Genomic DNA, 27,746 nt, shown 5'->3' on the forward strand with positions numbered 1-27,746 from the left:
AAAAAAAATATCGTGAAAAATCACACGATAAGGGCTATAATTTGCTGACCTTATATTAAAAAATAATTATATAAAAAATAAAAACAAGCCAATGGCAATGGCTACTAATCTCTTCCACAGAATCCCTCCTCTCTCTCATTCCTTCTCTTTCACCACCACTACCAAGCCCCGCTGCACCTCTTTCCACCTCAAAGCAGCATCAACTGTTGTAAGTTTCTTCATCTTAATTCTCAGCTATTTCTTTCTCTCTCTACAATTTTTCCCGCATTTCTGTTTAATTTCTAGAACCTCGATCAATTTTTTTTCAAATTGTGCATTTCGTAAATGCATTTGATTGGATGGTAGATGGAGGGAAGCGAGATCGAGGAAGAAAAGGAAGGTTCTAGTGTGAGAAAGAAGATATTTGTTGCGGGGGCCACTGGGAGCACCGGGAAGAGGATTGTGGAGCAGCTTCTGGCTAAGGGATTTGCTGTTAAAGCTGGTGTTAGGGATGTCGATAAGGCTAAATCCACCTTCCCTGGAAACAATCCTCATCTTCAATTTGTGAGTTTATACTCTAATTATTTGCCAGCTTAAACAATTTTTAATTATCACTCTCTTTTTGTTGGTTCTGTTCTGTGATTGGACTTCAATTAATTTGGTAGTTCGGAAGTATTTGTTTTCCCCAAATGTGCAGTAAGTGTTGATTTTTGACCTCATATATATAATCTCAGTTGAAAATATTCTGAATTAATGAAGTATATATTTTGGTATTAGTGAAGTTTCATTTGAATCAAATCATGAAATAAGAAATACCCTATTATTTGCTCGATTTTTACTCTATATTTCGAAGGGAAAATTTAATCCTCGAAATAATGAAGTATATAACTCTTGTAATCCTCAAAACTCTTGTAAAAATTTATTATTACAGTTAGTAACTTTCAAGTTCTACTATTTTCGGTTGGCAGCACAAAATCGTTTTTCGATCAAGTAATACGAACTTACAAAACATCATATACGAACACATCAAAGTAGCACTGTTTTTGTCCAATTTATATGGGGCTAAAGAAGGGACTTCAATCTTTTATTCTTTATTATATGTTATATTATATTATTTAATTTCTACTATTATATGTCTTGATATAATTGTGTGTTACGAATCCGGAAAATAATACAAGTGAAAAAGGAAAGAATGAAATCAGAGATAAGGCTCCACTGATAACATAGGATTTCGATTCGTATGACGGGAAGTGGACTAATTACACATATACCATTATGGCTCTAACTAATGACATGCACTTTGGTTTCCAGGTGAAAGCAGATGTGACAGAGGGTGCAACCAAATTAGCTGATGCGATTAGCGATGATTCCGATGCAGTAATATGTGCTACAGGTTTTCGGCCTTCATGGGATCTATTAGCTCCATGGAAGGTTGGTTATTTTGGTGGCGGTTTATTGAATGTTCTTCGTCGAATACAAAGTCTTCATTGACTTCTTTGATCTTCATATACTTGCAGGTTGATAATTATGGCACAGTAAACCTTGTTGAAGCTTGCCGCAAGAAAAATGTGAACAGATTTATTCTCGTAAGTTCAATTTTAGTGAATGGAGCTGCCATGGGCCAGTTGTTAAATCCTGCTTATATATTTCTCAACGTATTTGGGCTCACTTTAGTAGCAAAGCTTCAAGCAGAGCAGTACATTCGAAAATCTGGTATCGATTATACAATTATCAGGCCTGGGGGATTAAAGAATGATCCACCTATGGGTAATATAGTCATGGAGCCAGAGGTAATATAAATAATGATTTTCCGAGAGTTTCATTACAACGGGTATTTCTTGTTCACTAACCCCGCTCGAATTCTATCCTTTTTAAAGGATACACTTTATGCAGGTTCAATATCGAGAGATCAGGTGGCGGAAGTTGCAGTTGAGGCACTGCTTCTTCCAGAATCTTCCTACAAAGTTGTGGAGATTGTTGCTCGGACCGAAGCTCCTAAGCGTTCGTTTGACGAGCTCTTTGGTTCTATTAAACAAAAGTGACTTTGGTGGCCAATTTTCACTCTTGCAGAGTATGAATCTGAATTTGGTAAAACTCAAAACACAGAATTTGTAATACAGTTTGTATTCTTTTAAGTTCTAAGTCTAGCCATATTGAAAAATAAAAAAGAAAAAAAGAAAAAAAAAGAAAAAAAAAAGAAAAAAAAAAGAAAAAAAAGAAACTTGGGCCCACAAATCTTGAAGCCCACGTGGAAGGCCCTCTCACACTCCTCAGTGAGGCCCAACCTCCCTTGCCCAATCAAAAAGCTCCATCCCACAATCATGATTGAATATAAAGAAATACTGCACTACCAAAAAATAAAATAAATAATGACGTGTAAATTCTTTTCTGAAAATATCCTAAATAAGATAATTTGCCATTTGTGAATTAGCGAATTAACTCTGATATAAAATAAGGAAACAAAATTCTGATCTTTTAGGCCCCTTTTGGTTGGAGGGATGGGGTGGGATGGGATTGGGGCTTAATTGGAAAATGACACTGTGTGGATTAGTAAAGTATGGATGGTATCTTGGGTTTGGTTGGTTGGATATGGATCTGTGGGATTGAATCCAAATGAGCCAATCTCAGGAATGGTTGGGAGGATTGGGTGGGATAATTTGGTTAATTACATTACCACCCCTTAGAAGGTATTTTTATTATTAGTTTATACATCTGAAATTTTTAAATTATTGCCAACTGCACTTATTATTTCCTCTCATTTTCCTGTAATTATAAAATCAGCCCTAACATTTTCGGATAATTACATTTCCACCCCTCATAATCCCTTTTTATTATTATATTACCCCAGTATTTTTTACAATATTACTTGTTGCACCCATTCTTTTCCTCCCATTCACTTTTAATTACAAAATCAGCCCTAACATTTTCGTATAATTACATTTCCATTCCTTTCTTAGGCACACACATTCGCTTTCGCATATCGGACATATGGGGATAGCGAATGGGAGGAACTAAAGACTATATTTGCACCCCGTGTCGTCGAACAAAAACCGGGCGATGAGGTGATTGTTTTGTCATCGGACGACGATGAAGCGGCTCCGCCGGTGCCGATTCCAAGCATGGTTGATCTTCGAGGCAACGACAACACTCTTGGTTTCGGTAACCCGATGCCACCAACAACGGTGGTCAATATTTCCTCGGATTCTAGTAGCACACACTTCAATGTGTGGGACTACCTCAATCACTTTTCGGATTCCGAGGGTTCGTTAAACACCGAGGGTAGCACCGCTAATTCGAGAGTTCGGCGTCCGGTTTCGGGCCCATCACCTTTGAAGCCGAAAGATAAATCAATGCCGAGGCCCCGCAATATTGCAAATTTGTTTGGATTGAGTTCGTCCGGGTCAAACCGTCCCTCGAATATGTGTAACGGCAAGGGGCCAATCGACGGGGAAAACGATTACTAGGTCATACTTTGACGCATGTGTTGTACTGACTCCATTGATCAATGGAAGTTCAAATTTTCCAATCTCCATTATCTCGGCTAGTTTTTCCTAATATTTTCCGTATTATTATTATTGGTATTTCCCGTATTATTTTCCCACTTCCATGTAGTCGGCAAGATTTTCGGTATTAGTATTTGATTTTCCTGACTTTGTATTTTGGTTTGTAATTTTAATTTTCATGTTTCGTACCCATGGGCGATAATATATATTAATATTGTTTGTTTACATTTTGTTCACACTACTGTTTTTCTTAGTTAATACACATTTATATATTTAACATTGTTTGTTTAAATTTGTTGATACAGATGTTTGTTCATATAGAATTTAAAGTTATAATTGAATAATTGATCACACTATAACCAATGACCGAGCACAACGATACTTTCGCAATTGCATAAACCAATTACTATGAAATAAAAAAAAAAAACACGAAGACAATAAAACAATTACAACGATGAAAAATACGGTAAACGGAGAATAAAGTCATAAAAATATCAGAAATCACAATGACCAAGCTAGTTGACTCGCTGTCAACCATCTATACGCCCCGAGAACCCGTCGGTCTCGCCGGTATAGTAACCCACGGGCACAACATCGTTCACACCCTCATACGGCACAATAGCGTATTCATCGTTCACACCCTCAACACCCGGTCGAGTTCCTTCGTCAATTGTGATTGGGTCATCTTTTACGAACCCTTGTTTATCACTAAACTCTATCGTCCCTGCTTCTTTCTCCACAAATACCAACTCAAAAGTGTCGTAGTAGGGAAACCCGTTAGCAGCGAAATAGTTGTGCAATGCATGTTCCGTTTTTTTCTAATTGTGAAAGGGAAAAGTATAGGGTCATACACAATTAAATGATTTGCATATTCATAGAATAAGACAACAAAAATTTTACCGTGCATTTTATGCAATAAAAATAGGTTTACATACTTTGTTCTTTGGACTCGTGACATACGTCCGGTCAACCGATACACGTTCGGTCCTACGGTTGTAGTTGACACCGGGTAGTCCAATGAATTTGACAAATGCATTGAAACGATTTTTTAGTAGGAAGGTCCGACGTTTAACAACGTCATTCGTAAAGGTCTCACCGTAGTGAGTCGCATTTCGGCGGCGATTTCATCGAGTATAGAGTTAAAGACCGTTGGATCGTTGACAACTAAATTTCACATTCCAGACCATGCAACCTCTCTCAAACACATTCACAACTAAATTTCACATTCCAGACCCTGTAACCTCTCTCAAACATATGAAACATATAAACCAACTCCTAGAGCAAGCAAAGATGAAATAACTATCGTAAACTATTACAAAAAAAACAACTTAATTGCATTCTTTATATACTGTTTATGCCAAACAATATTAAGGCCAAACAATTTATACTGAGTAACACCATATATTATTTCACTAATGTACTATTTTTTCCCAAAAAAAAAAGATACAATATTTTTTCCAAATAAATGCTACCTTTCTTAATCCTTAATCTGTAATCTAAAAGACGAGCTTAAACCCATTGGAGAACTCACCTTAAATCGTCGTGTAGCAGAACCGGGATAATCGACAGCCAACTGTCAACCAGCTGCAACACCGGAATCGTTCGGCCGGAACAGAATCAGCCCGGCCAAACTACGAACTACTTCGAAACCAAAATCGAAAATCACCTGCGAAACGGAAATTTAATTACGAGATGAAGGAATGGATAATTAGAACAATAAAAAAAATCGATACCCATATGAACCCAAACTTCTTCAGCAATACTCGGATGCGTTTGAAGAAATCTGTGATGAGTTGATTATCGGAAAAACCAAATAAAAAAAAGAAAAAACTAGTGAAGTATGAAAAATAAGAAATCAATCTATGATGAGTTGATTATTCTTCAACCGGTTTAGGGGGCCTAAAATACGAAGAAAGAAGCGTGTTAGAGAACCTAGATGAGTTGATTATCGGAAAAATTACCTCGGTGAAAAAACTACCGACCACAGTGGAGAAAAGCAGAACGAAGAACGGCGTGTATTGCCATGTCGGTAAAATTCTAGGGCTAACTCAATAATTTTTGGGGTAATTCCTATATATATGGGGTAGTCTTGTAATTAGAAATAAATATTCAGGGCATAAAGGTAATATACTGAGCTTGATTGGGTTGAGAGTGGATGAGATTACCCAATCTCACCTCCTTTAGTCTGATGGGAGATCCAGGAAATCCAAGATTCGGACCCGGGCCCAAGTGCAATCCAGAACCCAGTTGGGCCGAACCAAAGCTGAGATCCGAGTGGATTAGAGGAACTATCCACCCGGATCAGCCCAACCAAACTGGGCCTTAGTGGATAGTATACCATATGTAAAAAATAGATTCCATAATTTTTTTTTTTTTTTTATCAAGAGCAAAGTTCCCATAATTCAAATAGACAGCTGTATATGTAGTACTTTGATCAAGTTATTGTAATTGCCTTTGTTTGCCAGGTCACTCACTATCTGCCACGTCATTATATTGCTTCCAATGTCTGAAATTTCCTTATTAAAAATCCCAAGTTATGGAAAATTTTATTCCTTAAACATAAATCAGAATTCTATAAATACAACACTAGCAAACCGGTATCCCTACTCGTATACATTGAAAAACAATTTGCAATAAGAATTTATAAGTTGAATTTTTGCATGATAGAATCATCAAGATCAGAAGTATTTCAGATGGAGCACCAACCTTTCGGAAAATTGATCCGAGTTTTGACAATTGACGGTACGGTGGTGGAGTTCGAGGGATAATCCCCGGAGTTATCTGATGCGATCTCTTGTGTATCATAAGATTTCTTTACTAAACGTAAGAAAACTCTTCTTTATTATTTCTCTTCATAATAAAACCCCTAGCACAAGACGACTATTTAAAGATAAGAAAACCCTAGAATCCTAATCTAACTAGAAAAGATAATTACCTATACTAATAAAATACTTAATAATTCTCCTAACCCTAACTCACGCCATATATTAATCTAAATATACTAATCTAATCTAAGTATCAATAAACTACTAATTAAAATAATACTTAAATAATATATATTAAATAATAAAATAATAACTAACGAATAAATATACGATATATTAAAGATATATCGTATCAAACCACCCCTCTTGAAATGAACCTTGTCCTCAAGGTTCGAATATTTGCAGCTCTCTCTTTTTTGCGCTTCCATCTATGCTTGATGCCATCCAATTTCTTCAAAAATAATTTGTTCTCATGTAGGATGCTGAGAACACGAATCTCAATCAATTGATCGACTACTTCATCACATGTCTCCACCATCGTTGACTCTTTAACGTATTGTTTGTTATGGTCAAACAATTCATTAAACATCATCGAGGAAATATTTGACACTTTTAGTGATACCTCAATCTTCTCAATAGCACTGTTAGATTTCTTAATCTCCTTGAAAATAGTCAATACTCCTTCGTCTTCTTTGTTTTGAAGATCATTGAAATCTCCCAATATCCATCGTAGCTCTTCGTTCTCCTCCCTTGTTAATTCCTCGTCTTCGTCCCAAATTACCTCAAGTGCATCCGATAATTCTTCTTTCGGCTCGTCGTCCCACTTTATCTCAGTTGATTCCGATTCTTCTTCTTTCGGCGAACTCACAAACAATTGGGGTTCTTCGAAAAATTCATCGTCGTTCTCTTCCTCTTTCTCCGGCGATAGGCTCGGCAGCGGCAGTGGTGATGGTAGCGGTGGCGTTGGCGGTGATGGGCGGCCGTCCCTTCGGCTTTTGTGTTGGCGTTGACGTCGTCCGTGACTTTGTTCGAGTAATTTCTGAAAATCGATCCGTAATTTCTCTACGGATTTTTCCAATCGCTCCAACCGTCTTATTTCTGACATCATGATTTCACAAAGTTTTGATGTGATCTCAACTTTGCTCCAGCGTAGCTTTGATATAATCGCTGCCTTGCTAACGAAGCGTTGGTGTTAATCGCAACTTCGCTCTGATACCAATTGATGCGATCTCTTGTGTATCATAAGATTTCTTTACTAAACGTAAGAAAACTCTTCTTTATTATTTCTCTTCATAATAAAACCCTAGCACAAGACGACTATTTAAATATAAGAAAACCCTAGAATCCTAATCTAGCTAGGAAACATAATTACCTATACTAATAAAATACTTAATAATTCCCTAATCACTACTACTCACGCCATATATTAATCTAAATATACTAATCTAATCTAATTATCAATAAACTACTAATTAAAATAATACTTAAATAATATATTAAATAATAAAATACTAACTAACGAATAAATATACGATATATTAAATATATATCGTATCAAACCACCCCTCTTGAAATGAACCTTGTCCTCAAGGTTCGAGTCAATTTGGTCCCTCTCTTTTGCGTTTCCACCTATGTTTGACTTCATCGACTTGCTTCCCGATTAACTCCGATTCCGAAAAACACGATGAACGACCAAGCTTATTAACACATTGTTCATGCTGATCCAACAAAATTCCAAAGGCTACTTTTGCAAAAAATCTCAATCTTCTCAATCTCTCTCCCGATAAATCAATCTTCTCAATTGTCTTTTCAAATTTCATCTCCTTCACAATCAATATCATTCTTTTATTTTTCTCGATCGTCTTTACAGATCCGGGCTCATTCACAGTCACCAAATCTTGATCGTCTCCTTTCTTTTGAATATCGTGGGACTCTTCTACTATCCACTGTAGTTCTTCGTTCTCTTCCTTAGTTAATTCCTCACCTTCGTCCCAAATTACCTCAAGTGAATTCGATAATTCATCTTTCGGCGAACTCACAAAAAATTGGGGTTCTTCGAAAAAGTCATCGTCGTCCTCCTCCTCTCCCTTCGGCGATAGGCTCGGCAGCGGCGGCGGCGGTGGCTCTTTGAAAAATTCATCGTCATCCTCTTCCTCTTCCTCTGGCAATAGGCTCGACAGCGGCAGCGGTGGCGTTGGCGGTGATGGGCGGCGGTCCGTTCGGCTTTTGTGATGGCGTTGACGTCGTCCTTGACTTTGTTCGAGTAATTTCTGAAAATCGATCCGTAATTTCTCTACGGATTTTTCCAATCGCTCCAACCGTCTTGTTTCTGACATCATGATTTCACAAAGTTTTGATGTGATCTCAACTTTGCTCCAGCGTAGCTTTGATATAATCGCTGCCTTGCTAACGAAGCGTTGGTGTTAATCGCAACTTCGCTCTGATACCAATTGATGCGATCTCTTGTGTATCATAAGATTTCTTTACTAAACGTAAGAAAACTCTTCTTTATTATTTCTCTTCATAATAAAACCCCTAGCACAAGACGACTATTTAAAGATAAGAAAACCCTAGAATCCTAATCTAACTAGAAAAGATAATTACCTATACTAATAAAATACTTAATAATTCTCCTAACCCTAACTCACGCCATATATTAATCTAAATATACTAATCTAATCTAAGTATCAATAAACTACTAATTAAAATAATACTTAAATAATATATATTAAATAATAAAATAATAACTAACGAATAAATATACGATATATTAAAGATATATCGTATCATTATCCTCGAATTTCTTGAGTCACAACTTCAGGTATATATATATATATATATATATATATATATATATATATATATATATATATATATATATATATATATATATATATATATATCGATCTTGATCGTATTAATTAGCTCCTGAGTTTGTTATTTTAATCAATATTTGATGCATGCGTGTATTTATTTCAGAAATTGGACGGTGTTGATGTTCGACTGGCGGATTACTTTGACGTAATAGCGGGCACAAGCACAGGAGGTCTCGTCACTGTAATGCTTACCGCTCCAAACGAAAAGAATCGACCATTGTTCGCTGCCAAAGATATTAATTAAAGATTTCTATCTTGAGAATTGTCCTGAAATTTTTCCCCAAGAAAGGTATTACTACTTTCTCTCTCTCTTTCTATATATATTTATTTAAATTTTGATGTATGCTAAATATTGAATTTTAGCTCCGAAATTTAACGTACTTGTAATTGGTTGTAGGGATCGATAATCTTGTTAGTCACACAGCGACAACCCTCAAGTGCTTGTTATCCGGGCCGAAATATGACGGAAAATATCTTCGAGCCCTACTCAAGAAGAAACTCGGAGATACAAAATTGCATGAAACATTGACAAATATTGTTATTCCAACTTTTGATATTAAAAAGATGAGCCACACTATCTTCTCCAGCTATGAGGTATGTTGTATGTTTTTCATACTGATTTTATTATCCTACTTATTTCATGTATTAAGGTCACGTTTTTTATATCTTATTGTTAATTATTTAGGTAAAAAACGATCCAAGCTTAAATGCTTCTCTCTCGGATATTTGCTTAGGAACTTCAGCCGCTCCGACTTATAGCACATTATTTTAAGATAAAAGATTCAAAGGGTAAGAAAACAAAATTCAATCTTATTGATGGCCGGATTGCTGCTAACGACGATCCGGTAAATATCTTACACTAATCAATATCTTTTTTATAGAAATTAAATTTCTATGACAATATAAGCCGAAATTCAAGAATAGATTATTTTTTTTTTTTTTTATGGATTTCCTTTGCATGCAGTGTTTCATAGCAATAGCTGAAATAATAAGGATGAAGATGGATGAAGAAAATAATAGTATTTTTCATCGAAGTCCAAAAGAAGAAGGTCGATTTCTAGTTTTGTCTCTAGGAGCTGGTTCGGCACAAGTTCATAAGTATGACGCCAAAAACGCATCAAAGTGGATTATTTTGAGATGGTTGAAAAATCGTAAATCGAACCCCTTGTTGGATGTAATTTTTCAAGCTATACAACACATCACTAATTACTACGGTTCCACTTTTGTTGGCGTGCTTCACTCTAGTGGAAATTTTCTAAGAATTCAGGTAATTTAATTATTCTTCAATTCCGATCGATCAAGTTCAAAAGTTTAGATTTAATTCATTCTAATCAATTATAAATATATATAATTTTTCAGGACGAGACTTTAGTCGGTGTAACGCCGTCTGTGGACGTTGCAACAAAGAAGAATTTGAAGAATCTCGTCAAAGTTGGTGAGGACTTGCTGAAAAAACCGACTTCAAGACTGGATTTGCGTACCGGAAAATATGTTCCATCTGCTAATTAATCAAGGAACAAACGAGGAGGCGCTTATTTGGTTAGCAGCAATACTTTCCAAAGAGAAACGGCTACGTCGGGATTTTGCTAGGAAAAGAGAATCATCCGATTGGAACGATTTTCTCGAACGTTGGGGATAGATTCATCAACTGATTATTTGTTTGAGCAAAGTTGATATGTCATTCCCTAGTCTCTACTTGTATTTATTTAATTTAGTTTTTTTTTTAATTATTTATTTATAATGAAAGTTCTCTAGGATTGTATGTATATATTTTCATAATTCAATACAACTTGTGTTTATAATTCATTTTACAGACTCTTACATATAAATATATCAATAAAATGAAACATATAATAATATATGAAATGCTAAATCCCACACAATTTTTACCAAATCATGCACATAACTAAAAATATTCCTCTCTGTAAAATCTTTTCTTCTCCTTCCCCATCCTTCTTCTTTTTCCCTAATTTTTTTACAAGATCACACACTAAAAACATCATTAGCATTCCAAGTTCGAATTTGACAAAAATATTCACATGTTCAAACTAAAATAAAGTTGGAATTTGAGGAAAAAAATCGAATTCATATGAATTTGTATAATTAAAAACGCTCAATGAAATTGAATAAATATTAAATAAAACGGAACTCATTTTTTATGACTATTAACTTAAAAAAAATTAATGAATTTTGAATGAATTGAATAAAATCATTTTAGAGAGAAGTTAGAGAAAATTTGAGTAGAGAGAAAATGTGTTTTTAATTTATATGTGAGATTTAGTAAATTTTAGTGTAGGATTTAGCACGCCCCAATAAATATTTGGAGTATAAATTTATTTTTATTTTGGAGCAAACAAACCGGGGCATTGCAGTTAAATAAATTAATATATTGGGATAATTGATTTTATGAATTTTATTATCAAAAATATTATTTAATTAATTTATTAATTTGTGTTTTCTTAAAAAAAAAGGGATTTTTTATTAAATTTTATTTATATAATTGATATAAGAAAAATGTACAAGTGGCGAAATTAGAGTAACGACTTTGTTGAAGTTGCTAAAAGGCAGATCCCACTAAGAAAGAAGTAACGATTGAAATTACACTTCTTCCCTTAACTCCTAAAGTCGGCTTTAACGCCGGTCGGCACTGCAAAACTCTCCGCCACCAATCAGCGCCGCCGCAGCAGCTGACGTCATAAAATGGCGACGGGAAGAATCACCAGGTCTGGAACTTCCTCTTCGGCGGCTACTCCTACCAAAACCGATGGGTAAAAAATATCTTCTCTCAATTTTATTTTTGCTGCCCCCAATGTTCAAATTGAGCATTAATTTATTTTGGTAAAAAAATCTCCAGGAAATTGGCTGTGACAGTGCAATCTGGTAGAAAGAGAAAGTCTGCAAGGAAGGTCAAAACCACTACGAAGAAAATCGCAGCGAAAATGGATGCTTTGAAACCTAAGAAGCCTCCCACAGCTTTCTTCTACTTTCTGTATGCCTTTTGCTCTTCTTCACTTTTGTTTATTCATCGGTTCATATTTTACTTTTCTTAATCGAAATTTTTCGTTTCGATTCACATTGTTAGTTCCTGTTGAATATTTAGCAAGTTACTGTTAAACACTTAAACTTAAGATTTTTCACCCAATTTAAACATCATGATTTTCCTTGATTATTTTTTTGAATTCCTGATAATTGTGATTGCGTTTCAATTTCAACGGTAAAAGTGGCGTGAGTCAGAGCAGAATGATTACTTTTTTCGGCTTTTGCTAAGTTTAAATTTCCAGAGGACTAGTTAACTGTTGATACACATGAATAACTGTACTCTTTGATTTCAAAATTTTGCAGGGAAGATTTTCGTAAGGAATATCAAGAGCAGAATCCGGATGTTAAGTCAATGCGAGATGTATGTAGCAGGGAAACCTGATTAATGGTCTACCTACATCACTCCCTTTTTTTTCGTAAGTACCGATTATGGATGGTTATCCCTGTATTCAGCGTTCATCTGTTGTTGCAGGTTGGCAAAGCATGTGGAGAGAAGTGGAAGACAATGACATACGAGGTTTGAATTCACTCTGCACTAAAACATGGCTGAATATCTTGTTGAAATTTATACTGCCTTTTCTATCGTTGTCATCTCGAATGCTGAAGCAAAAATTTGTTGGAAACAATGGATGATCGATAGCTTTATGATTGTAACAAATGGTGCAATTAATGACTGATTTAATATCGTTTGACGGAAACTTATGCTCGCGTACAACTGTTATTATCCCTCACACTGTTCGGGCCATTGAAAACAAAACATTAGATTAATACCCGAAAATAAAAAAACATGGGTTGTAGGTGGGGCAAAGAAAGGAGAGATGAACGAAATCTCTTGATTTTAGGGTTAGATACACTGACTGGATTCTTGTTCAGGATATTGTCTTGTAGTTTACCGATTGGCTAATTTCAGGGTGGCAGTGACTATAAATGAATAAGGATTTTTTTTCTTTTTCTTTATTTTTTTATTTGTTATGATAATGACTATTCTTCAAAAATACATAGTACAATTCCCCATACTCCGACATTTTCGTACCCGACACAACGAGAAGTATTAGGGTTTTCTATAAATATTCCTCTGAAATACATACCATGTATGATGAAACTGTAGTTGATTCCTCATATAGTCTGATATTGTACGTTGCTGATCTTAGGAAAAGGTGCATTACTATGATATCGCCACAGAAAAACGAGCAGACTTTGATACAGCTATGGCAGACTTCATTAAAAGAAAGGTAAATCTTCCTTGCAAAATGTATCTTTTCTCATCGTATCGTTATTCTACATTCAATAATGGTAAACAATAGAATGCCGAGAAAACGGAAAATATAGTCTATTGGCATACCGTTTTTTTCCCCTCTCACGAGATAAACCAATTTTGCAGGAAAATGGGGAGTTCGATGAAGATGATTCAGACTTTGATGACGACTCAGAGTTCGATGGGTAAAACTGCAACGTTTTAGGTGTAGTGTGTGTGTAGCTGTAGATGCCATTACCTCTTTCAACTATGTATTTGTATCATTTCTTGTGCATTACCCCCCTCCAAGTTATTGTTAGGGATTTCAGAAACAAGTAGTTAATTAATTTTTAGTAATTTTGAAACCATTTTCGTATACATAATTTGGGGGGTGGGGTGGGGGTGGGGGGTGGTGAATTTACATATACTTATAATATCCCCCACATAAAATGGGAAACCATCAAATAGAAGCAATGACATGGTCAAATCATGGTCACACAAAGAATAACCAGTTTTCCTATTTTCTCCCATATTCACCATCTATTCATTCCCCTTCAAAAAAAAAGTAGAAAAAGAAAAAAAAAAAGAAAAAGAAAACTTGTTTCCTCTGATCGAAAGAAGCCAGGGAGGTTTCCACCCCTGGGCAGGTTGAGGAAGAAGAGAAGACTGAGGCGGAGGTACATGAGGCGGCAGCAATGGCGGTACTACCAACGACAGAATATATTGCCGACCTCAACAAAACCATAATGTGCTACGCGGAAACAATTTACAGGTTCAACGGGCTTTGGGAAGGACCAGACCCTTTGACCCCCCTCATTTCTCTCTTCCTCATCCAGCTTACTTTCTCCATGAGCGTCATTCATCTTCTCGTTTTCGCCCTTAAACCCTTCAACCAGCCACCTTTCGTTGCAGAAATTATCGTAAGTTTCTCCATTGCATGCATAATAATTTTAGGTTTCTTGAAAAGAACAAAAAAAAACAATGAAAAAATGGCGAAATTCGATTTCAGATGATATTTGATTTGTTCTTGCAGGGTGGTATACTCCTTGGACCATCTGTATTGGGGAGAATTACATCATACAGAAAACTAATATTCCCAAATTACTCCTTTAAAATGTTGGAGCCAATGGCACATCTGTCAATATCATACTACGCATTCCTAGTCGGTCTAAAAATGGACGTAAAATCAATCCTTCGCACAGGGCCAAAAGCCATGAAAGTATCCATAGCAGGAACCATAATCCCATTCTCTCTAGGCTCTGGCCTATACTTCATCTTCGGCCCCAAAGAGGACGAGAAACTGGGCTTCCTTTTCTGGGGCGCTTCTCTTACAGTCACAGGCTTTTCGGTCCTAACCAAAATCCTAGACAAGCAGCAAATCCTCCACACCGAGATCGGAAAGACAGCTGTCGCCGCCGCCCTCATTAACGACCTGTCAGCGTGGGGTTTCTTGGCGCTCGCTTTCGCAGTAACAAGTTCCAAATCGGACATTCAGTGGGCGATAATCTGCACAATAGCGTTCACACTCGTGTGCGTGTACTACGTGCGGCCAGCGCTGAGCTGGATCATCCGGAAGACTCCGGAAGGTCAGGGGTACAGCGAGTTCTACATATGCTCGATCCTGACAGGGATGGCGCTCGGTGGGGTCGTCACGGATTTGTGTGGGACCCACCCAATGATAGGTGCGTTCATATTCGGGCTTGTGATACCGAACGAGGTGCTAGAGGCGACCATGGTGGACAAGCTGGAGGACTTTGTGATAGGGATATTGATGCCTGTTTACTTTGTGGTTTGTGGGCTTAGGACAAATATTGATGTTATCTCGAACGACACTAGTTGGGTTGTTGTGGGGTTGGTTATAGTTTTGGCTTGCTCGGTTAAGGTGCTTAGCGCTCTTGCTGTAACCTTGTTCTCGGATCTTACGGTGTCTGAGGCGGTCCCCGTAGGGTTGTTGAGCAATGCCAAGAGTGTCATGGTGTTGATCATTCTAGAAGCTGGCCAGCTACAAAAGGTAAAACAAATATCAGGAATATGAACATGTCTATATGTCTTTATATATGTGTGTGTGTGTGTGTGTGTGTGTGTGTGTGTGTGTGTGTGACATAAATCGGGTATGTCAGATCGGATCCAACACTCTCGGATTAAAAAGATATGATTGGGATGAAAAAACTTGTTCCGAAATCGGAATTGGCGGTATCCGGAAAATGATGTCATGTCACGAATTCTGCCGATCCCGTTCCGGAATTTTTCATTCCAATTTCTCCATTTCTTTTGGAGATGATTCATTCCAAGATATTGTGTATTTTTTCCAACACCGATATGATAAATGAGCAACTCACATTTATTGACAGGCACTCAACACACAAACATACTCAATAATGGTGGTGGCAGTCCTCGTAATGACAATGATCGTCACCCCAGCAGCAATCTGGTTCCGCCCCATCCAAAACACCATCCCCTACAAGCGCCGAACGGTGCAAAAGGCGAAATCGGACGAAGAGTTCCGAGTCCTAGCATGCATCTACAACACCCGAAACGTTCCCACCATAATCAACCTCCTCCGTACATCCAACTCCAGCCAGCGGTCCCCCATCAGCGTCTTCGCCCTCCAGCTAGTCGAGCTCGTGGGCCGGGCCTCCACCATGATGGTGGTCCACAACGCCCGCAAGGCGGGCCCACGCAACCCCAGCCACATCGAGGCCCAGGCTGACCAGATCATCACCGCCTTCGACAACTACGAGCTTCGGTCGGAAGGTGTCTACACGCAGGCACTCACCGCCAGGTGTGCCTACACTACCATGGACGAGGACATATGCACTGTAGCCAAGGAGAAGAGGTCGGCACTCATAATTATCCCCTTCCACAAGCAACAAACCATAGACGGAGAAATGGAGGATATCAACCCTTCGATAAGGAGCGTGAACGAGGGCGTATTGGCCAACGCACCTTGCTCAGTAGGTATACTTATCGACAGAGGGTCTGCAGAGTCGCACGACCACGCGAGAAACATCGCCATGCTGTTCTTTGGTGGGCCCGACGACCGGGAGGCACTGGCGTATGCGTGGCGGATGGCAGAGGATGCGAGCGACGTCCGCTTGACCGTGATGAGATTCATACCGAGCTCCGACGCGGTGGAGGTCAACAATGTTGACCAGAACGACGGCAACCACGTGTGCCTCCAAATCGATCTAGAGAGAGAGAAGCTTCTGGATGACGACTACCTCAGCAAGTTCAAGATAGCGACGATTAATAGTAAGTCGATAAGCTACTACGAGTTGGTGCTGAACGACGAGGAGGAAGCGGTGAAGGCTATAAAATCGATGGACGAGCACAACCACGATCTTTACATGGTGGGGAGGGGGAGAGGGATGGTGTCTCCGCTCACGTCGGGATTGGACGACTGGTGCGACTGCCCCGAGCTAGGGCCCATCGGTGACCTTTTGGTGACGTCACAGTTCGAGTCATCGTTTTCGGTGCTGATAGTGCAGCAGTACACGAAGGCGAACAAGATGAGGGAGGGGTCGATTAGGTCTACGAGCTCGGTGAATTACGCGGATGAGATTGTGATGAGGCCTTCGATAAGTGAGAGTGAAGGGTTTGAGTCTTTTGGCAGTTTCAGGAAGTGGGATAATGACAATTGAGTTGCAGTGCATGCTTTGGCTTTGCTGCTCTACCTGAAACAAGTTAAACAGTATATGCTATAAAAAGATTTGTTGATGCATTTTTTTTTTAAAACAATCTGCTCAATGTTTTTTTTTTTCTTTTTTGGCATAATATAAAATTCACCAATTATTCACAAAGAAAAAACAAAAGAAGAAGAAAATTCACCAAAAATCAAAAGGAACAGGTAATCAATTAATGCACCAAATGCAACAAATATTTTAATTGCATTATTTAAAGTCCAAAGGGGACCGGGTAACATATATTTTTCTTTCTCTTGGTTATGAAGGCAACCTTAATTAATTGAAAAATACAATACAAACTATTGGCTATTTCCCACACATATATGGCCCATTATTACGTTGTTATTCGTTAACCCCAACAGCTCTATCAATTAATACTAATTAAATAACATTCGACCGTTGAACACCAAATTTCATTCATCACAACGCCTCTTGTTTTCATCATGAAATATTTGCCAACCTTTATATTGGGTTTCAATTATATGTAAATACACTTTTTAGAAAACCCATCTTATATCGATTATTCCCTCAATTATTCCCAAATTCCAATATTAATAAGTATTTTCATGATTCCCACCTTAGAACAACAACAACTCCAGTAGTGAAAAAACATTAAAATGGATCTAACAAATAAAAATTTGATTTTAATTTTATTATTTTGATACTCATTTATTCCAACAACGAACACTAAATATATTATCAAATTTTAAATATAAGAATATATTTAAAATTGACGCATCAATTCCATAGATTACTTGAGGAAGTAGTAGTAAATAATTAAATATATTTTACATAAGACACTTTATTTTATTTTAATACAGTATTGACTACAGCGTTAACTTAATCAATAGTTGTCAGTTACTAAAATCAGATCATTCCACTTGGTAATTTCGTTCTTTCCCCTGGTTTATTATTTTCTTCACTTAAATTATTCTGTGTCCTCAACTTGGATCTATTCAAATTAAAAACTCCATAATTAATAATCAAGTCCAAAATCACATTAGATAATTAGGAAAAATATACATTAAAAAAATAAAATAAAAGTGAAAACAATTTTGGTGAACAAGATGAAATAAACAGCGATGACATCAAAGTCTAATTAAACTAATTTTATATATGGAAGAAGAAAAAAAAATTTTAAAAAAAAAAGCAGCAGAAAATCACTCTGTTTCTTCTGTCAGTAAAAAATCCCCCCGAAGTGAAAAAGGAACACACAATTCAACACCTAGAGAAAAAAAATAAATTCAGAAGTGGCATCCGCAGCAGAGGAAGAAGAAACAGAGCGTAGAGACCAGAAAAACTGCCTCGAAAATCGAGACGATCTTGAAGAGGAAACCGTCGACGAACCAGAGGTGCAAGTTGAACCGCTTCTTCCACCGCAATCCGGCGGTGCTCTTCAACTTCCACGGCCACGCGCCGCCGGAGCCGCTCCCCTTCATGTTTAATCGCCGGAAGAAGAACGAGAAACTCGAGCTCGAACTAGAACTAGAAGCCTTCTTCTCCACCATGATCCCCTTTTCTTCGAGTTCGGTTTCCTTTTTTGTGTGTGTTCTGTGTTGTGATTTGTGAAGGTATTAATCATCTGGGAAATATAAATAGAAAGAGGAGGAATAAAAGGGTTTGTGGACGGGGGTAAAATTGGAAATTCACACTAGGGTTTTTATGGGCCCCCGATAAGTGGGGGGTGGAATCAACGGTCCGCGTTTTCGTGGGTTGATGTCGTGCCTTTGTTGGGGGAATATAAAAAATAAAAATAAAAATAAATAAAAAACGGAAAAGGAAAAAGGAAATATAGTGCTATATCCAGGGTGTTTATTTACTACTGCCAACCAATTAACAATTAGCTAAAGTAATTAAGTCATATGATTACTTTGGAATTCTACGGATGGAAATACAAGATTTGCAATTAATATAACTACTAATCAATATGCTTTGAATATAAATAAAAGGAAAACAAAAATCGATTAATTACTTTGAACTTCTATTCATGGAAACACAAGATTTGCAATTATTAATATATAACTATACAATGGGATTTAGGGATAAAAATATGTTAACAGAATCCAAGCAAAATCGACAAATTAAGTAAAGAAAGCTAAATCTCCACTAAGAAACTTTTTTTTTTTTTTAATTTTCATATATAATTATATATATATATATATATATATATATATATATATATATATATATATATATATATATATATATATATATATATATATATATATATATATATATATATATTTTTTTTTTTCAACTTTTTTTTGTTTTAGGAAAAGGCTAAAAGCCAAAGCTTTCACTCACCCAATCATGAGATATAAAAATTGGAACACATAATGAAGGTTGAAGTTGAATAGCTGGGTGGGCAGAATCACTTTTACTACTGAAAGCACTTTCAAATATTCATTTCAGATTGTAGCTTTATTTTGGGGATAATAAAATCAAATCAAAGAGAATATATATAAATGCCTCAAAAGTAACAAATGAATATATATTGAGATAAAAAAATTGTAGGAATTCGCGTTACTTTTGAATAAATATATTATTCCACAAAAGCTGGAGAACTCAACGTACATAACTTATTCAGCCACACGTCCTACTCAAGAATAATCATGCTTGCATGGAAATTCATCACACACACACACACACACACACATATATATATATATATATATATATATATATATATATATTACACTGGTTTTATGTCACAATTTATGCCAGCAATTAGAACAAATGAAATTGTTCATAAAATTTGGTAGACAGCAAAAATAATTAATGCCCCCACAAGACACATTTTGCCATTTAACTAACTTTTTCTTAAGTCCCATCTGTCTTTAATCTTTCAAATATATTTACTTAATTAATTAATTGGTCTACAATGTGTGTTACACCATCATAGCCAGCTTAATATATACCAATTTTTTAAATAAAATCTTAGTTGGAACGACTTTAATTAATTAATTAATTGTCGGGTATGTATATATATATATATATATATATATATATATATATATATATATATATATATATATATATATATATATATATATATATATATATATATATGTGTGTGTGTGTTGCTTTTAGCATTAATTAAGAAGGAAGCATTTAGTTATTGTCTCTCCTACAGCTCCTGAGCTCCATGTCTTAAGATAAATTAAAATGTTACACCCATCTTAAGTATATTTACAATGGCACGTACGGTAGGCCAACTACTTAATTATCCATTAGGACTAATTCTTTTTAAATTTTGTATATTCCTCTATATTTTTCTGCTGTTTTTTTTTTTTTTTTTTTTGGTAGTATAGTATAACTTTTTTAGGCCTGAGTTTAATAAAGAACATGGAACAAAGAAATGATCTTGTTCCAAATTCATAAATGACCTGTTCTGTATGTATACGTAACACTAGAATTAACATGGATTGCAACTTTATATATAATTAATTCAATATATATACATTCAGTTTATATAATTAAACAGTAATTAACTGGAGAACAAGCTGCATGAACTCAATAATATTCAGAAAAAGTATGTGATATATATTATATACCATGTGACCACATGATTTCACTGGCTCATAAGACAACCAAAAAAAAAAAAAACATAGTTAGCCTATACTATATAATTTATACGGCATGTTCGTATATCTCATTAAAAATCACGAAACAAGCAAGAATGATCAAAGCAAGAATGATCAGAGATGTATCAAAAGTCTAGGGTTGGATCTTGATCAGCAAATAAATCATCGTAATTTATCATAGCATCATCGTCATCATCACTTCGATTATTGGTCACGTTATAATCTGACGACAAACACGAACCACCAATAATATTAATACTGCCTTTCTCCATCTGTGCATTATTACAAATAACATCTTCAGCAGCACTACCCTTCACTTTCAAGATTTCGAATTCGCTCTTGCCCCCCTGCGAAATCATGTAGAAAAAAAAAAGATCAATTATAAATAATTATATATAATTGAAATTAATTTCCAAGAATTAATGCTGCAAGAGATAATAAATTGAATATTGTACTTTTAATGAATATCATTAAAAGAATCAGTTCATGTTAATGTCTGAATTTATTGATGGAACATGTCATTATAGTTTCAATTACTTGTCAAAATTTTGAAGTTGTTCATAAACCCTAATTAAAAAAACCCTAAAATTGAAAAAACAGACAAATTTGAAGCTGTTCATAAACCCTAATTAAAAAACTCTTAAATTGAAACCCTAAAATTGAAACCCTAAAACATAATCATATAAGTCATGGTAAATTACTTACATAAAAATCTTGATGATCATTCGCCGGGAGTGGAAATACACCACCATGGTAATTATGATGATCGAAGAAGTTGTTAGAGCAAGAAGCGAAATCGGGCTGCAGTTTGTGTTTGGCCATCTCCTCCAATTTGCACGAGACATTATTTTTCAGAGCTTCGAGTGCTTGGACAAATTCCTCAAGTTCGTGCAGTTCCGTGAATTGATCAATCGATTTGTCCCACCAGAAATCCATACTAGTACTCATGATCTCATGCTTCTGTATCGATAGCTTTTCGAATTCCAATTTCCTTAAAGCTTCCTCGTACTTAATTCTGCCGTCTTCCTGCCAAGGGACAATCTGACGCTGGAGCGAGTACGATCTGGTAGTACTACTACTACTACTCGCGACCAACTCGTGTGAGGGAAACGCGCCGCCGCCGCCGCCGCCGTTGTGGTGGAGCAAGCGGTTGACCAAGGCCTCAACGGAAGGGTGGCCGTATGAGAAAATCTTGTCAGCAGGAGATTGGACGAGGATGGCGATTTCGGCACCGCAGAGAATGCTGAGTTCGCTGGCTTTACGGAAAAGCCCCATCCTGCGTTTGGTGAATGTTACTTGCAGGCTGCTTTTCTTCTCGATTTTTTTAATCTCAATCTTCCTTCTCCCCATTGTTTTCTTTTTCTTGATATTACTTACTACTACTGTTTTGTTTACCATGGCTGCCTGCAGAGAATTATTATTATTTTTTTTTAATATAGTTTTTGTTTCTTCTTCTTCTTCTTCTTCTCTTCTAATTCTTCTTCTTCTTCTTTATATAAGGAATAATCTCATGTGTTTTAATTTTTATTTTTATTTAAGGAAGGAAAGAAATAATGGTGGTGCAGCATTAATTATAAGTATCTACAAGGTAATCTTCTCTCTCTACCTCCTTCTCTCTCTAAAGATTTGGCGGATTTCCCAGGCACCCTCTCACACTCTTTCCTTTTATACAGTTTTTCTCTCGATCGATCAAACATGAAAATTAATTTTTTCTCTCTCTCCTGTATATGTGTATCAATATTATATGTATTGCGGTTTGGGTGATGAAAATAAAATAGTAGCACATACAGAAAAAAGTAAAGCATATTATTATTATTATTATTATTATTATTATTATTATTATTATTATTATTATTATTATTATTATTATTATTATTATTATTATTATTATTATTATTATTATTATTATTATTATTATTATTATTATTATTATTATTATTATTATTATTATTATTATTATTATTATTATTATTATTATTATTATTATTATTATTATTATTATTATTATTATTATTATTATTATTATTATTATTATTATTATTATTATTATTATTATTATTATTATTATTATTATTATTATTATTATTATTATTATTATTATTATTATTATTATTATTATTAATAATTGGAATAAAAGACAATTTTATTGCAGCTGTTTCACTAATAGCTTGGACAAAAGAAAAAAAATGATTATATAGAGATACATCATTGATGCACTTAAATACTTAGATAAATTGTCAAATTAAGAAAAATCCCCTCATAGTTATGTAATTATATCTATTTTATCGATTATGAATATTTTTACATGTTCCCCATTGTAGTATCAAATTTAGTGTAATCTCCGTATATACGAACAATTTTCTTAATTTAAAAAAAACATAGAGAGTCATTGGATCTCTTCCATGTCATTTTCTTTACTGAATTCAAAAACTAAAAAATGAGTTTCAGAATTTTTAGTGGAAAAGTATATTTAGAAAAATACATTAATATATTTTTCACTATTCAAAAAGATTAAAATTATTTGTATAATTGCAATTATGAATACATGTTATGTTAGCATCATAGCATTTATAATTTACAATGTTGTTATGTGGATTTACTATTACAACAAATTTTTATTACAATAGTAAAATAAAATTTTAAATTTTATATTAGGAAGCCTAAAATGTTAAATCGACATTGATACGTGTCTGAAATATTATAACATTTTGCGAGACGACTCATTGTTTTGGTCAATTCTAAATACAATTAAAATAAAAAGTCTAAATAGTAAACACAATAAATAAATAAAATTAATTCTACGGCTGACAATCTCAAAAACAGGTGTAGATAGATACACATTACACACACATACAGAGAGCGAGAGGCAAATTGATTTTGATGTTTGAGAGAGAGAGAGAGAGAAACTGTATAAAAGGAAAAGGGTGGAGAGGGTGTGGGGGAATCCACAAGCAGATCTGTCGAGTACTTTCGAAACTATCAAGTTACCATAGAAAGTTCTGACAAGAGAGAGAAAGAAGAGAGAGAGAGAGAGAGAGAGAGAGAGAGAGAGAGAGAGAGAGAGAGGCTATCCTTGTAGATACTTTTTGCGGCATCGCCATTCCTTCTTTCCTAATTACTTAGTTCTCAACGAGGATAAACAATTACGTTTGCAATTAAACACACACACACACAGTCGGAATACAGCTGTACGCATAGAAGCATAGAATCACTCTACAAAATCCAGTCTTGCATTGACCCTTGGGAATACCGATTCGATACGAACACACACTCCGTGTGTGTGTATGTGTGTGTTGAATGGTGTAAAAGAAAGAGAGAGAGATAGAGAGAGAGAGAGAGAGATATAGAGAGAGAGAGAGAAAAAAATGTTGGAAGTAAGAGAGGGGAAGAGGTGCTATCCGGATTCGGTGGTGGGAGTGAATGTGAGTCTGGCTTTTGTTGATTGTGTGATTGCATTTCTTGCTTTCTATCAGGTATTCTTTCTTCATTTCTCAATTTCAGTATTTTCTTTATGTTTAGATGCTGTGATTATGAATTTAGGGCTTAATTTGGTCATAATGAATGGCAAATTGGGCGAAAACATTGAGCAATTCTAATCGCATTATGCGCAAGTGTAACCGAGGCTCATTCACAAATGACAAATCACAACCCCCTAATAACGAAGAATGGGCTGCTGCAAAAAGTTCGTGGTTGTGTCGGAACTATAAATATTCTTATGTTCCAAAATTTGAATAGGATTTACTATAATTCAGTTTTTGAAGATAATTTAATTACTGATTCTTTCCTACCGTTTCGTTCTCTTGAGTTTTATGCTGTCCTTGAAATTCTATCAAAGAGTAAAACATTGAAATGTGTGGCGACATATGATAAGTTTCATGGATGAGTTTTGGAAGCCATTGTATCCGATAAGTTTTATTGGTGAAGATTCTCGCTAAAGCTTATCTTTTTTCGGTGGTTTTGCAATGAGATAGATGCCAAAATAGCTCAAGGATTGTTGTTACAGCTGTCAAAGTACATTAGGTGTTTTCACACGTGGCATTAGGTGTCAAAATACCACGAAAATAATGCTGTGGCTGTTCTTAAATGTGATTTCCAGGGCTACTAATTTGGTGTTGCCTCTCACGTGATTCTTGACCACAGTCCGATTTTTTTTTTTTTTTTTTATTTTGGTAAATATACATTCTTCTATGTGCGAAAATGTGGAGTTATGTAAGGAAACTTTACGCCGCCAATTACACTTGCAAATTAATTCAAATAGTATATCCATCATCTACGACTGAGTTGCAAAAACTTGTATCTAGTTCCTTGTGAAGTTGCTGGTGTAATCATTACGAAACACTTCAAAGTCTGATATTTTTGTTCCGTAATTTTGGCCAGTTGCTTAATATGTTTTGTTGTTGCTTATGTTCTTGATTAGTATGTAAATTTGATGCGTATATATGTTCTGTAATATATAGGATGTGATATGTAGAATGACGTAGAAATGTTTATTAGGTGTTTTTTTTCCTTAACTGCCTCTTTCATTCTCATTTCACCAGTTGATCAGAATTCATTCAAGGAATTCACAGCTTGGATGGACGCGTCAAAAGGTAAACATTTTCGCACTTGTTCCTTGCCTCGACTGATATGTAACTGTTTGGTCAAAATCGATGCAATAAAACGAACACTAGCTTTTTTTCTCTTTTTTTTTGGCCAAAAAAATTAATTTATTGCATTAAGTGGGATAATAAAGGCCTCTTTAAAAACAGACACTAGCTTTTACGTGATTCCTTTCAGTTAATTGATATTAGAAACGATAAAATATTGTATTGGCTCTATTGTCTGGTATTTATTTTATTTTATTTGGATGTTATCTGATAAAAAAATGTTTTCTTTCGCTTTCAGGTCTTCCATCTAATGATCGGATCCTCCAATCTGGGTGAGCATATTACTAGCTTCCATATAACGTTGTCGAAAAGCTTCTCAGTTTCGGCTTTGGATAATCTCATTGAATTAATTGAAATTTCCGTCCGCAGGTTATTTCCTTTATTTTGTGTTAACTCTAGTTGCTGCTTGTAAGGGTTGGAGTTGCTGGTCACATTCCTGTGGTTTTATTGCCATGGGTACGTAAAATTTACTGCATGTTTATTGTGTGCATAAAAATATTCCGTGCCCACGATCATATGTTTGACAGAGATATTTTGCTACTTATGCAGCCTTCCCCAAAATTCTGTTTGTTGCAGCATTTCTTCTACTCTTGTCCTTCTGGTAACTTTTTTTTTTTTTTTTTAATTTTACAAATCAAGACTTATATTTCTACGTGTATGCTTTATTAAATAAATTAATAAATAATTAATTTTGCAGGGTTGACCTTTGTCATCACTCACACGACGATGATGAAGAGGAAGGGTGGAGCCCACAAGAAGCACTGCTGGAAAAGATGAATAGAACCGATTCTAAGTCCTATAGTTGCCGAAGATGTTGCACATTTCGGTCAATCAGTGTAGGCAGCCGTCAAAAAATTGTGATTCTGGTAACGTTTATTTCGCCGGCGTGACAGTCTACTTAATCCCGGAATTATTATATTATGTGCCTTATTTTCATTTTTTTTAATCTTAATTGGATAACTAAATGTTTCACCAGGTTTCTATTTTAGTATTTGGAATAATGATGGCATCTTCCATGCTGATGTGGATTGGTACAAGAAAGAGTCCTCTCGATTCTGCAGTCGTTGCTCAGGTATGTACTTTTTAATGGCACATGTTATTTATTCCATTATAAAATTATATATATATATATATATATATATATATATATATATATATATATATATATATACATAACTAAGTGGTTTGTAACTATCTTTCAGGTATACGTAGATTTCATAGCCGTAGTTGTTCTTATTCTGGGAGGAGCCTTGGCATGCTATGGTGAGTCATCTACGAAAAACCTCTTTAAATTTTTGCTTCTCAATTTAGTTGTAACTTGTTATCCTAATTTGTTTTCATCTATTATGTTTGGTATTCAGGACTCGTATTGTTCTTGAAAATGAGAAAAGTGAGATCGGAGCAGGTTTCATCTGAAATGCGAAAGGTATAATTTTATCTTCGACTCTTTACGTAATTAGTTATTAAAAAAACAATGTAAAATAACTAAAATGAATTGTACTACAGGTTGCTGGTTTGGCCATTGTCTCTGTTGTTAGTTTTACATCAAGTGCTTTGGTTGCAATAACTACAAACATACCCGTAAGCTCGTCTTGCTTGCTAATTTTATTACATGATTGCTTCGATTATTTATTTATTAATGTTTAAAGTTTTTTTAACGATAATAACGATCTTCACACTGCAGTTGTTTTATCACTGGCATGAACAGCAGATAAATGGTGTCTACACCTCCCTTCTACTGGTTGTGTATTATTTCATAGGTAGTTCTTATTAATTTATTAATTATTTTATTTAATCATTAATACTTGGAAATAATTTGTCTTTCGATTCGAATGTGTTTCGACGAATTGTTGTTCCAGGTACGTCAGTGCCTTCAGCCTTTGTATTGTTTGTGATGAGAGAATTACCACCTCCAGTTGTGAAGAGCAACAGACAAGAAGAATCTAGAACTATAACCTTCATGAGTGATGTTCCAGTAGCGACTCATCCGCAGCGATGGACCGCTGCAACTAGCGTGCAGAATCAGGTTCTATTGCTTCTTCGTCTCTCTAATCTCGATTTTATTTGTTTTTGAAATATTTTATTTTGTTAGAATTGCATATTCGAAAAGTGTCACAGTTGATTCATACTTGCTGACAAACAAAAATTGTGCCCAGGTTTCAAGAGCAAGCCCCATCTGATCTGATATCATCTTCCATGAGAGAGAGAGAGAGAGAGAGAGAGAGAGAGAGAGAGAGAGCAGCCGCAAGACTGCCTCTGTCTGCCTTTATTTGTACATATAGCAGCATTACTTGAAACTTGTTTTGAAATATTTCCAAAGTTAGTCAATATATGGCAGCTGTTGATTTGTTGTAAATTATTCTCTGTTATAGTTATTCAAAATTCGAATTTATATATAGTAAAATCGTTCTCACCGATAAAAATATTTCAGCTCGAT

The 27,746-nt window shown here is 35.4% G+C and overlaps 6 protein-coding genes, 1 long non-coding RNA gene and 1 pseudogene across 9 annotated transcripts; 5 read left to right on the forward strand and 3 right to left on the reverse strand.

Annotated features, from left to right (window-relative positions):
• Nucleotides 1–45: 45 nt before the first annotated feature.
• LOC105962454 (NAD(P)-binding Rossmann-fold superfamily protein) lies at nucleotides 46–2,114 on the forward strand. Its single transcript, XM_012986757.2, has 5 exons — nucleotides 46–208; nucleotides 346–543; nucleotides 1,291–1,410; nucleotides 1,497–1,769; nucleotides 1,857–2,114. The coding sequence occupies exons 1-5, from the start codon at nucleotides 92–94 to the stop codon at nucleotides 2,019–2,021; spliced, it is 873 nt and encodes a 290-aa protein (XP_012842211.2). The 5' UTR covers nucleotides 46–91; the 3' UTR covers nucleotides 2,022–2,114.
• Nucleotides 2,115–3,940: 1,826 nt separating this feature from the next.
• On the reverse strand, nucleotides 3,941–5,525 carry LOC148765986 (uncharacterized). Its single transcript, XR_016029048.1, has 4 exons — nucleotides 5,444–5,525; nucleotides 5,216–5,265; nucleotides 5,014–5,148; nucleotides 3,941–4,300 (listed from the first exon to the last, which is right to left on the reverse strand). It is a non-coding gene; the product is annotated as an uncharacterized LOC148765986 (long non-coding RNA).
• A 629-nt stretch (nucleotides 5,526–6,154) lies between these two features.
• LOC105962435 (patatin-like protein 2) lies at nucleotides 6,155–10,867 on the forward strand (annotated as a pseudogene). Its single transcript, XR_016029382.1, has 7 exons — nucleotides 6,155–6,258; nucleotides 9,024–9,068; nucleotides 9,227–9,365; nucleotides 9,521–9,717; nucleotides 9,809–9,968; nucleotides 10,088–10,390; nucleotides 10,483–10,867. The product of XR_016029382.1 is annotated as a patatin-like protein 2 (transcript).
• Nucleotides 10,868–11,647: 780 nt separating this feature from the next.
• Nucleotides 11,648–13,764, forward strand: LOC105962453 (HMG-box (high mobility group) DNA-binding family protein). Its single transcript, XM_012986756.2, has 6 exons — nucleotides 11,648–11,891; nucleotides 11,978–12,112; nucleotides 12,466–12,523; nucleotides 12,635–12,679; nucleotides 13,314–13,394; nucleotides 13,544–13,764. Exons 1-6 carry the CDS (start codon nucleotides 11,824–11,826, stop codon nucleotides 13,604–13,606), a joined length of 450 nt encoding a protein of 149 aa, XP_012842210.2. The 5' UTR covers nucleotides 11,648–11,823; the 3' UTR covers nucleotides 13,607–13,764.
• Nucleotides 13,765–13,806: 42 nt separating this feature from the next.
• LOC105962452 (cation/H(+) antiporter 15) lies at nucleotides 13,807–17,131 on the forward strand. Its single transcript, XM_088811693.1, has 3 exons — nucleotides 13,807–14,316; nucleotides 14,430–15,407; nucleotides 15,748–17,131. Exons 1-3 carry the CDS (start codon nucleotides 14,092–14,094, stop codon nucleotides 17,035–17,037), a joined length of 2,493 nt encoding a protein of 830 aa, XP_088667819.1. The 5' UTR covers nucleotides 13,807–14,091; the 3' UTR covers nucleotides 17,038–17,131.
• A 924-nt stretch (nucleotides 17,132–18,055) lies between these two features.
• Nucleotides 18,056–18,648, reverse strand: LOC148765987 (uncharacterized). The gene has a single exon (XM_088811694.1). It carries the CDS (start codon nucleotides 18,585–18,587, stop codon nucleotides 18,324–18,326), a length of 264 nt encoding a protein of 87 aa, XP_088667820.1. The 5' UTR covers nucleotides 18,588–18,648; the 3' UTR covers nucleotides 18,056–18,323.
• Nucleotides 18,649–20,788: 2,140 nt separating this feature from the next.
• On the reverse strand, nucleotides 20,789–22,130 carry AGL29 (AGAMOUS-like 29). The gene is made up of 2 exons (XM_012993039.2): nucleotides 21,369–22,130; nucleotides 20,789–21,010 (listed from the first exon to the last, which is right to left on the reverse strand). The coding sequence occupies exons 1-2, from the start codon at nucleotides 22,059–22,061 to the stop codon at nucleotides 20,789–20,791; spliced, it is 915 nt and encodes a 304-aa protein (XP_012848493.2). The 5' UTR covers nucleotides 22,062–22,130.
• A 1,327-nt stretch (nucleotides 22,131–23,457) lies between these two features.
• LOC105968930 (tobamovirus multiplication protein 1) lies at nucleotides 23,458–27,665 on the forward strand. Of its 2 annotated transcripts, none has more exons than XM_088811533.1 (13): nucleotides 23,458–24,136; nucleotides 25,202–25,252; nucleotides 25,548–25,581; nucleotides 25,679–25,765; nucleotides 25,859–25,910; nucleotides 26,007–26,175; nucleotides 26,286–26,381; nucleotides 26,512–26,572; nucleotides 26,671–26,735; nucleotides 26,816–26,890; nucleotides 26,994–27,069; nucleotides 27,169–27,335; nucleotides 27,466–27,665. In XM_088811533.1, the coding sequence occupies exons 1-13, from the start codon at nucleotides 24,029–24,031 to the stop codon at nucleotides 27,487–27,489; spliced, it is 1,065 nt and encodes a 354-aa protein (XP_088667659.1). In that variant the 5' UTR covers nucleotides 23,458–24,028; the 3' UTR covers nucleotides 27,490–27,665. The 2 variants fall into 2 exon arrangements, with proteins under 2 accessions (XP_088667659.1, XP_088667660.1); XM_088811534.1 differs by lacking the exon at nucleotides 23,458–24,136 and adding an exon at nucleotides 24,986–25,008.
• The last annotated feature ends 81 nt before the right edge of the window (nucleotides 27,666–27,746 follow it).

This window comes from Erythranthe guttata, chromosome 13 (genome assembly GCF_056151865.1).
Source record: "Erythranthe guttata isolate IM_541 chromosome 13, IM_541, whole genome shotgun sequence".
In the NCBI taxonomy this organism is placed as follows: domain Eukaryota; kingdom Viridiplantae; phylum Streptophyta; class Magnoliopsida; order Lamiales; family Phrymaceae; genus Erythranthe; species Erythranthe guttata.